Source organism: Pogona vitticeps, chromosome 1 (assembly GCF_051106095.1).
Source record: "Pogona vitticeps strain Pit_001003342236 chromosome 1, PviZW2.1, whole genome shotgun sequence".
In the NCBI taxonomy this organism is placed as follows: Eukaryota; Metazoa; Chordata; class Lepidosauria; order Squamata; family Agamidae; genus Pogona; species Pogona vitticeps.
In genome coordinates this window covers 312,870,794-312,881,649 of record NC_135783.1, presented here as the reverse complement: position 1 = coordinate 312,881,649, position 10,856 = coordinate 312,870,794, and the positions used below count along the sequence as shown (strand labels likewise).

General features: G+C 40.4%; 1 protein-coding gene across 1 annotated transcript in view; it reads right to left on the bottom strand.

Moving 5' to 3' along the window:
* Positions 1-5,235: 5,235 nt before the first annotated feature.
* Positions 5,236-10,856, bottom strand: part of COCH (cochlin) — a 39,594-nt gene continuing 33,973 nt past the window's right edge. Inside the window, exon 11 of the mRNA XM_020788409.3 lies at positions 5,236-6,801. Within this exon, the coding sequence (XP_020644068.2) occupies positions 6,626-6,801 (176 nt within the window). The 3' untranslated portion in view covers positions 5,236-6,625. The remainder of the gene's footprint in view (positions 6,802-10,856) is intronic.

Here is a 10,856-nt window from a genome sequence, read left to right as displayed (position 1 = left end):
TTCATATATTTATTTAGGCCTGGGGTGGGTGAGGCCTAGAGATCAGGAGTCCATACATGCGTATCTATTGACCATGGAGGGAATTTCATCTCAACCCCAAGCATTCTTACAATAATTGTGCCTTTTTTAAACTGAGGGAGCCCCCTTGTGCCCTCTAATAATCATTTGAAATAAATATTTATGTGTGGGGCCCAGTGGTCCACGAAACATGGTAGAATTGCTCCCCACATTTCCTGGAAAGCCAATGACAAATTGATGAGCTCAATATTGTTGAACCTTAAGGGTGGCCTGAGGGAATGCTTGTTGTCCCCCCCTTCTTGGGGGGGGACAACACCAGCCTTTTGCTCTTGGTAGAGGGTTAACATGGTCTCTGTAAATCTGCACATCTGCTTTCTCTATCAATTTTGACTGATTGTAATAATGTATGAAGTGTGTTATGAGCTTGAATTGTATTAAGTCAAATATATTTAAGTAGTTAAGAGGGGATGCAGAACATTATTTTTATTTATTGGCAAAAGAGTTGTGTTTTCAGACATTGTTAATGCTGTGTGTATCAAAGCAGAAAAATGGGATGAAGTTAAATAACTGCTGGTGTTTGCTCTTTGCATGTTGTTCATGAAGTAATACTAGAATGTTCCCTTGAACAGCGTTTTTTTTTCCTGGTAGATACTAGGCTTGTCATTTTAAAAAGATTGTAAGCTTTTGTCTTGCATTTACCACATTCATGCATTTCCTGAATTTAGTAAATCCGTATGGATAATGCATGTTTGGGATACACCGGGGTGCTGGTAAGTATTGAGCCTTACCCAGAAAAAATTGAGCTAGGAAGCTATAAATTGCAGTCTGTATTGGCCAATTTATCTATGTTCAATGGTGCAAAAATCAACTACAGTACGTATGATTTTAACTTAACTTCCATTTTCCATTCCAAAGTGAACATGGCGGCACCTCCAGAAAAGTTCAATGTGAAAGAGCATAGGACCATAATCAAGTTCCTGATTCTCCAAGGGAAAGGTGCAAAACAGATCCATGATGAAATGTCACAAACTATGGGTGACAGTGGCCTTTCATATGCAACAGTTAAATGTTGGGTTGTTAATTTTTGAACTGGCCATTTCGGTGTTAAAAGTGAGAAACCCAGTGGAAGGCCTGTTTCTGTGCCTGCAAATGTGAAAGCCATCCATGACATGATCATGGAGGACCGCCAAATATCAGCCAAAAGTATTGCTATAAATCTGAGAATATCACGTGAGAGAATTGGTGCCATTATCTACAACGACATGGAAATGAAAAAGCTGGCAGCAAAGTAGATCCCCAAACTTTTGACAACCGAACAAAAGAGGAAACGTGTGGTCATTGGTGGCTGTTTTGGAACATTTTGCAAGAAATGAGTCAGATTTCCTGGGCAAACTGGTAACTGATGATGAGACATGGATCTACTGTTATGATCCTGAGACAAAGGAACAGTCTAAGGAATGGAGGCACAGTGGTTCCCCCAGGCCAAAGAAGTTCCGAGTGCAAAGATTGGTGCAGAAGCAAATGCCAACAGTTTTTTGGGATAAGAAGGGAGTTCTGCTGATGGACTACCTCCAACAGGGTTCAACCATCAATGCAAAATATTACTGTACTTTATTAATGAAGTTGAGGCAAAACATCAAGGAAAAACGTTGAAAGCTCTCCAAAGTTCTCATTCTGTTGCATGACAACGCCTCGTCACACACTGCAGATGAAACAATGGCAAAACTGACATCCTTAGGCTTTCAAGTGATGCACCATCCACCCTATTCTCCCAACCTGGCTCCTGAATATTATCTGTTCCCCAAACTCAAAAAACACCTAAAGGGACAACGATTTGGGAGCATTCTGGAGGCAACTAATGCTGCAAATGAGTGGTTACACCAGCAGTCGGAAGAATTTTATTTGCAGGGACTTAAGCTGCAGGACAGATGTTGAAAGTGCATTGACTTCCTGGGGGGATATGTAGAATAGTGTGGCAGTTACAGCTTCCTAACAATACTTATCAGAACCCCCTTGTATCAGAATTATGTTTCACCTCCATGCATATACTGTGCCTTTTAAATGAGCATGTTTTCAATTAGGTGGATATAGAGGTGAGTAAGTAGATCAGTGGATTCAGTTCTTAAGTTAGCAAAATATGCTATTAGAGTTTGGGAGAAAATATTTGGAAAGATCACACCTATTCAAGAAATCAAAAAGCTCTGATTATAAATCTTAAGCCTGAACAGCTTCACTTTATACAAATATCTGGAGACAGGAAATAGTAATGGCTCTTTATAAAATCACAGCATCCAAAGGAATCCCAATTTTAATCTAGTACAACCTTTGCAAATGTAGGAAATTTACTTCATAGGATTACAAATGCTTGTTAATATATTCTGTTTGATAAATGCATGCTTTAATAATTTAAAGTGTATTTTATGTAGACTGTTGTTGCCCTGATGCAAAAAACCCTACATAAAATACACTTTTAATTATTGTATAAATTTACAATATTTTAAACAAAAGAATTGACTACAAAAGGTATAAGTCCCTTTTTCCAGCAACATCACACAGGTCAGCAGGAAATGCACTGAAATCTAATAAATAAAATAAATAAATAAATGAAAGAATATTATCTGCTTCCTTTACATTTCTATTCAGCATTTTGGTAAAATACTGTAGGCATGATTGTGGGTTGACTGCTGCATTCTATTACCACTTCCTTGATGCACTGTTGTGAGAATGTTTCATGCTTCAGACATGCTTTTGCCACTAGTTGCCTTCCTATGAGCTTTATAGGGAGTCTACATATATGTAGCAGTACGTAAAGAGGACCTAAGTAATTAACTGTTTTAACATACACTACATCGAATAAATTTATCATACTCTTCAATTTATGGTAAACATCTGACCAGTACAGTGGTGCCTCGACTTACAAACTTGATTGGTTTCGGAACTCCAGTTGTAACTGAAAATGGTTGTAAGTCAAAGCCCCATTTCCCATAGGAATGCATTGAAATGCAATTAATCTGTTCCGACCAAAGGAAAAAATCACCAAAAAACAAAATAAAACACAACATTGCCAGACCCCTCGGAAACGCAATTAATCCATTCCAGCAGAAGGAAAAAAGAAAAGCAAGCAAACCATGCAAGACCCTTCAGAAATTAAAAAAAAAAGCAAAAAGCAAACAGACACTGCAGGATCCTTCGGAAATGCAAAAAAACAAAACAAAAAGCAAACAAACCCTGTAAGACCCATCGGAAATGGGGGGGAACCCCAAAAAGCAAATAAACCCTACAAGACCCATCAGAAATGGGGAAAAAGAAAACCAAAAAGCAAGTTTATTCAGATTAAACCAGCATACATGATTTATTTTGCATAATTCTGAGTAGTGACGGCTGGCAGGAGATGGCCCACAGAAATTTCCCAATCACTAAGAAATGTATCTTCTTGGACTTTCTGGGCTTTTGTTAGGCATTGGCCTTTGTGTTTTCCAGTATATTTTCAGAATCAAAAGTCCTTGTAAATTTACTTTTATTAAAGCAAAAACAGAAATGGTTTTGCACTTCTGCACAACTACAGTAGAAACAGCTCTGATGCTTTTGTTGCCCTGCACTTCTCTTTGGATGAGGAGCATGGATATAAATTTCTGACCGTGGAAGTAAGTTTAATGAAGTATAAATATGTTTCACCAGTTGAGGAAACTTAAGCATTTTCATTACACATAATGTTACCCTATATTATAGCTTTTGCCTACAATTTTGTTTTATTTGTTCACCTTTAGATAAGGTTTGTTAGAAAATTGCCATATTTCCCAAATACCTGCAGATTAATATCATGAAGCCACACGAAACTTGACACGACATAGTCAAATTGTGCAGTGGCTCCTTTAGTTAGCAGTACAGTGGTGCCCCGCATAGCGACGTTAATCCGTTCTGGATTAATCGTTGCTATCTGGAAATATCGCAGTGCGGGTGGGAAAACCCCATAGAAATGCATTAAACTTTGTTTAATGCGTTCCTATGGGGTGAAAAGTCTCCGTTCTGCGAAAATCGTCCATAGAGCTGCCATTTTCACGCCCTCGGTAAGTGAGGAAATCGTCCGAAAATGTTTGTGGCGGCCATTTTGGAACCGCCGATCAGCTGGCCACAAATGGGGCCGGCACTTGGCCAGGAGGGCGGGGGAAGGCTCCCGCGCCCTCCTCCCGAGTGCACGCCAGCTTTTTTGGCCGACGATCGGGCAGGAGGGTGGGGGAAGGCTGCCCCACCCTCCTTCCGAAGCGCCTGCCGGCATTTTCCCCCAGCTGACCGGCGGGAGCTTTGGAAGGACTGCGGGGGAGCCCTCCCCCGTGGTCCTTCTGAAACCCCCACCGGTCAGCTGGGGGAAATGGGGCCTATGGGGAAAAATCGCAAAGCGTGGAAGTAAGTTTAATCAATCAAGACTGCTCATGACTTGAATTCAAACTCAACAGTACTCAAGGCTGATTCAGTCTTCCATCTTTCTGAGGTCAGTAAACTGAATACCCAACTTGCTGGGGGAGGAATGTGTAACCCACATAATTAAATTGTAAACTGCCCATAGAGTGCTTGAAGCACTATTGGGCAATATATAAGCAGCACATTTTGCTTTTGCAGAATCTTACCAACGAATACATTTATTTTCGCACTTTTGTGTGTGGATTAGAGCATAAGCCAGAGAAGGTGAGCACATGGCCGATATGCTTCCTTAATTATATGTTTCATTATTTTCTGAAAAGAAGAATGGCATTTAGGAGCTTCTAAGAAGCTTGATGTACCTTTAAAACAAGGTGTGCAGCTTATGTTTTAATAATGGGTCTGGACTTTTGAAACAGTAGACAATGCAGCTGCTAGTGGTCTCTGGAGTCCTCTCTAAAGCCAAAATCATCTAAGCAGTGCCAATGAGCCTTCTGTTCTCTGTCCCATTCCCAGTCTTACACCTCAGTGTGTTCCAGAGAGTTTTGAAAGGCACACTGATGCTCAGAGGAGCGATTTCTTCTGGTTCTGCAACTCTCAAAACAGGAAAAAAAATTAGATAAGTTTTCATCTTTGAAATTATTTCATCAAATTATTTCATAGAATATAAAGGGAAAACCTTTGCTACAACTAACGCCTATTGCAGTTTTGAATATAGCTAGCAAATTCATCAAGATTACATTGTATGCTGTTTCAGTGGGTTTGATAGTATTGGTCTTTTAAAGAAACATTGTGATGACATTCTGTGTCATGTGATAATTTATTAGTTAATGATACTGAATAGCTGCATTTTTAAAACTGCTGCTTTATTGAATTACATCATACTACACCTTTGAGTCCCTAAAAACATGTAAGAACAGTTTGTTATATAAGTAAGGTGCATTTTCCATATAAAAATATCCATGAGCAAAATTCTAGTAATCTGAACAGAATCCATTTTTAATTAGAACATTTGAATTGTTATATACACTAAACAAAAATCTGGACAACTAGGTAGAAAATACTAGGTATTCTTGCCATGTATATTTTGTGAATTCAGTCTAAAGTGCCTGGATTTAAATTGAGTCAGCTTTATTAAAAATATATTGGGCTAAATATAAAGCTAAGAGCTTCCTACCAAAACCATTTTTCATAATAGATTTCAGAAGTTTCAAACATGCAATACAATATGGAAGTTGCAATTTAGGATTTATTTTTTAAAAAAAACAGCAGGTCATTCTATAACCAAGGCATTCTGAAATTAAAATAGGTTGATGGGCTTTTTGTTGTACAATAGTTTAAGCACACTCAATGCACAGTCTTTTAATATGGTATTTTACTTGAATTCATTTCTCTCTACGTATTGCAGATTAACTATTGGGTTGCATGCAACTCTTTAAGGACTAGTACCTGGTATACAAATGTAATGTTGGTAATATGTTTGATAACTACCCTATTTCCCCTAAAATAAGAAATAACCAGAAAATAAGCCCTAGTATGATTTTTCAGGATGCTAATATAAGCCACACTCCAAAAATAAGGCCCAATTAAGAGAAACCCCGCCCTCCACCACTGAGCAGCAACCAGAATAAGATGACATGACTGTATTTGAATAAACAAAGCTTGTTGTACATGACAAAAAGTAAAACATCCCCTGAAAATAAGCCCTAATGTGTTTTTTGGAGCAAAAATGAATATAAGACCCTGTCTTATTTTCGGGGAAACAGGGTACATACTCAATAACATTCTTTTCACCTCTGTTGACACCATTCTAGGACATTTTACACTTGATAGAATCTATCTCAGATTGTTTTCAATTTGGGATGAGACTTAATAATAGCATTTAATGCCAAGAGCAGCGGTATATTTTCTATATATACATAAAATACATATGGAATAATCCTAAATAAAAGATTTGAACCACTTTAACTGAGGAATATTAAATATACATATACAATTATAACTTCAGGCCAAATTTTCTACTTACTAATGATTCAGGCAAAATGTTCATTGATTTTAATAGGAACTTTGCCTAAAAGAGTGGGCCTTAAGCAAAGTCAAGACTCTGGTGCTAGAATAAAAGAAAGTCTTATATTCTAGAGAGAACACCTTGGCTTTCCTGGTGCATTTGCAGAAATCTGCAGGCTTTCATTCACTGCTTGGAGTTCAAGAAATCTCTGCAAATAGCTCTGGTGACATCAGGAACAATCTGCTCCAGTCCAGTAAATTCTCTTGTGAAGAAGGTGTGTGCCTCCCGAGGTTCAGAAGCCATATCTTTTAAATCCTCCAGTGGAGCCCAAGCAATGCCAATAGAGAAGACTGTGATACCTACAACAAATTGGTCAAAAAGCAAGGCTGTTTGAAGGCCTCTTTAGAGTTCAAGTACAGTAGACATGAAAAGAACTTCAAGGCCATTTTCATTCATAAAATCAAACTTGGAATATTATTATTTGTTACTCAATGGTCTTTCGTTCCTCTTTTTATTTGTTTGTTTCCTGGCTTTTACCCCGCCCATCTAGATTTGATGAATCTACTCTGGGCAGCTTTTTAAATAACTCACTGATATTATTTAATTCCCTGAATCCTATTGGCATTTACATAAGGTTTGTGCATGTTGGTTGCTCAGTTAGGCAGAGGACCAGGAACATCATTAGCCAAGGCAAGTTACACAAACCTCACAAACACCAATAATAGTATGGCCATTATTTAAATATCTTAACAGCTCTTAATAACAGTTTCATTTAAAGAAACACTTTAAAAAAGGGACGAAATCCACCAAATGATTCCTCCAGAACATTTCCCCATATTCTAGAGGGGGTCTAGAGGGGCGGGGTAAAAAGCAAATAAATAAATAAATAAATAAATAAATAAATAAATAAATAAATAAATAAATAAATAAATAAATAAATAAATAAATAAATAAATAAATAAATAAATATTCTGAGAGGACTCCCAGCAACCCTGGAGTCCACAGCCAGCTTCCTCACGTGGAGCTCCACATGCACACATAAATATTGAATGGGATGCCAGCCACCATTTCTCCTGTGCTCATAAAATTCTTACATCGTTTGTCGTTTAGTCGTTTAGTCGTGTCCGACTCTTCGTGACCCCATGGACCAGAGCATGCCAGGCCCTCCTATCTTCTACTGCCTCCCGGAGTTGTGTCAAATTCATGTTGGTTGCTTCGATGACACTGTCCAGCCATCTCATCCTCGGTCGTCCCCTTCTCCTCTTGCCATCACACTTTCCCAACATCAGGGTCTTTTCCAGGGAGTCTTTTCTTCTCATTGGATGGCCAAAGTACTGGAGCCTCAGCTTCAGGATCTGTCCTTCCAGTGAGCACTCAGGGTTGATTTCCTTTAGAATGGATAGGTTTGTTCTCCTTGCAGTCCAGGGGATTCTCAAGAGTGTCCTCCAGCACCACAATTCAAAGGCATCAATTCTTCGGCGGTCTGCTTTCTTTATGGTCCAGCTCTCACTTCCATACATCACGACAGGAAAAACCATAGCTTTGACTATTCGGACTTTTGTTGGCAAGGTGATGTCTCTGCTTTTTAAGATGCTGTCAAGATTTGTCATCGCTTTCCTCCCAAGAAGCATGCATCTTTTAATTTCGGGGCTGCTGTCTCCATCTGCAGTGATCATGGAGCCCAGGAAAATAAAATCTGTCACTGCCTCCATATCTTCCCCTTCTATTTCCCAGGAGGTGATGGGACCAGTGGCCATGATCTTAGTTTTTTTGATGTTGAGTTTCAGACCATTTTTTGCACTCTCCTCTTTCACCCTCATTACAAGGTTCTTTAATTCCTCCTCACTTTCTGCCATCAGAGTGGTGTCATCTGCATATCGGAGGTTGTTGATGTTTCTTCCGGAAATCTTAATTCCGGTTTGGGATTCCTCCAGTCCAGCCTTTCGCGTGATGTATTCTGCATATAAGTTGAATAAGCTGGGGGACAATATACAGCCCTGTCGTACTCCTTTCCCAATTTTGAACCAATCAGTTGTTCCATATCCAGTTCTAACTGTTGCTTCCTGTCCCACATATAGGTTTCTCAGTAGATAGATAAGGTGGTCAGGCACTCCCATTTCTTTAAGAACTTGCCATAGTTTGTTGTGGTCCACACAGTCAAAGGCTTTTGCATAGTCGATGAAGCAGAAGTAGATATTTTTCTGGAACTCTCTGGCTTTCTTCATAATCCAGCACAAGTTAGCAATTTGGTCTCGAGTGCCTCTGCCTCTTCGGAATCCAGCTTGTACTTCTGGGAGTTCTCGGTCCACATACTGCCGAAGCCTACCTTGGAGGATTTTGAGCATAACCTTGCTAGCGTGTGAAATGAGTGCAATTGTGCAGTAGTTGGAGCATTCTTTGGCACTGCCTTTCTTTGGGATTGGGATGTAGACTGATCTTTTCCAATCCTCTGGCCACTGTTGGGTTTCCCAAACTTGGTGGCATATTGAATGTAGCACCTTAACAGCATCATCTTTCAAGATTTTAAATAGTTCAACTGGAATGCCATCACCTCCACTGGCCTTGTTGTTAGCCAGGCTTTCTAAGGCCCACTTGACTTCACTCTCCAGGATGTCTGGCTCAAGGTCAGCAGCTGCATTGTCTGGGTTGTCCGGGATATCCACATCTTTCTGATATAATTCCTCTGTGTATTCTTGCCACCTCTTCTTGATGTCTTCTGCTTCTGTTAGGTCCCTCCCATTTTTGTCCTTTATCATGTCCATCTTTGCGCGAAATGTTCCTCTAATATCTCCAATTTTCCTGAACAGACCTCTGGTTTTTCCTTTTCTGTTATTTTCCTCTATTCCTTTGCACTATTCATTTAAGAAGGCCCTCTTGTCTCTCCTTGCTATTCTTTGGAAGTCTGCATTCAACTTTCTGTAACTTTCCCTATCTCCCTTGCATTTTGCTTCCCTTCTCCTCTCTGCTATTTCTAAGGCCTCGTTGGACAGCCATTTTGCTTTCTTGCATTTCCTTTTCTTTGGGATGGTTTTTGTTGCTGCCTCCTGGACAATGTTCCGAGCCTCTATCCAAAGTTCTTCAGGCACTCTGTCCACCAAATCTAGTTCCTTAAATCTGTTCTTTACTTCCACTGTGTACGCATAGGGGATTTGGTTTAGATCAGGGGTGTCCAACCTTTCACCTTCCCTGGGCCACATTAGAAGATGAAAATTTGGTTTGGGACGCACATACATTTGGTTTGGGCCGCATAGGGGGGCAGCCCTAGCCGTCCTCCGCAGCCCTGCTCCAAGCGCGTTTACCGGCAGCTGCAATCTCAGACAGCAGAGGCTGCCAGCTTCGACTCTGGCGGCTTTATGGGGCCGAGAAGGGGTCCACCTATTGACGGGGATGGCACAATGCAGTCACGCGGCCCCCCTGTCCCCTCCCCTCCCCCTCCTTCCTTCCTTCCCTCTCTCCCCCTCTACTGTTGTGACATGCCCTGGCCACATTCCGGCCACAAGCGCCGGCAGTGTAACTTGAAACTTTGGAATTTCTTTAAAAATAAAAAATTGCACTGGGCCGCATTACGAGCTGACCTGGGCCACATGCGGCCCTCGGGCCGCGGGTTGGACAAGCCTGGTTTAGATTATACCTGAGTGGCCCAGTGGTTTTTCCTACTCTCTTAAGTCTAAGCTTGAATTTTGCTATGAGAAGCTGATGATCAGAGCCGCAGTCAGTTCCAGGTCTTGTTTTTGCTGACTGTATAGAGCTTCTCCATCTTTGGCTGCAGAGAATATAATTAATCTGATTTCGATATTGCCCATCTGGTGATTTCCATGTATAGAGTCGCCTCTTGTGTTGTTGGAAAAGAGTGTTTGTGATGACCAGCTTATTCTCTTGACAAAACTCTATTAGCCTTTGTCCTGCTTCGTTCTGATCTCCAAGGCCAAACTTCCCTGTTGTTCCTTTTATCTCTTGGCTCCCTACTTTAGCATTCCAGTCCCCTAGAATGAGAAGAACATCTTTCTTTGGTGTCAGTTCTAGAAGGTGTTGTAAATCTTCATAAAACTGTTCAATTTCAGTCTCCTCAGCAGGGGTGGTTGGTGCATAAACTTGGATTATTGTGATGTTGAAAGGTCTGCCTTGGATTCGTATTGACATCATTCTATCATTTTTGAGATTGTATCCCATTACAGCTTTTCCCACTCTTTTGTTGATTACGAAGGCTACTCCATTCCTTCTACGGGATTCTTGCCCACAATAGTAGATATGATAATCATCTGAGCTGAATTCGCCCATTCCTGTCCATTTTAGTCCACTGATGCCCAGGATGTCGAAGTTTATTCTTGCCATCTCCTGTTTGACCACACCCAGCTTCCCAAGGTTCATAGATCTTACATTCCAGGTTCCTATGCAGTATTTTTCTTTGCAGCAT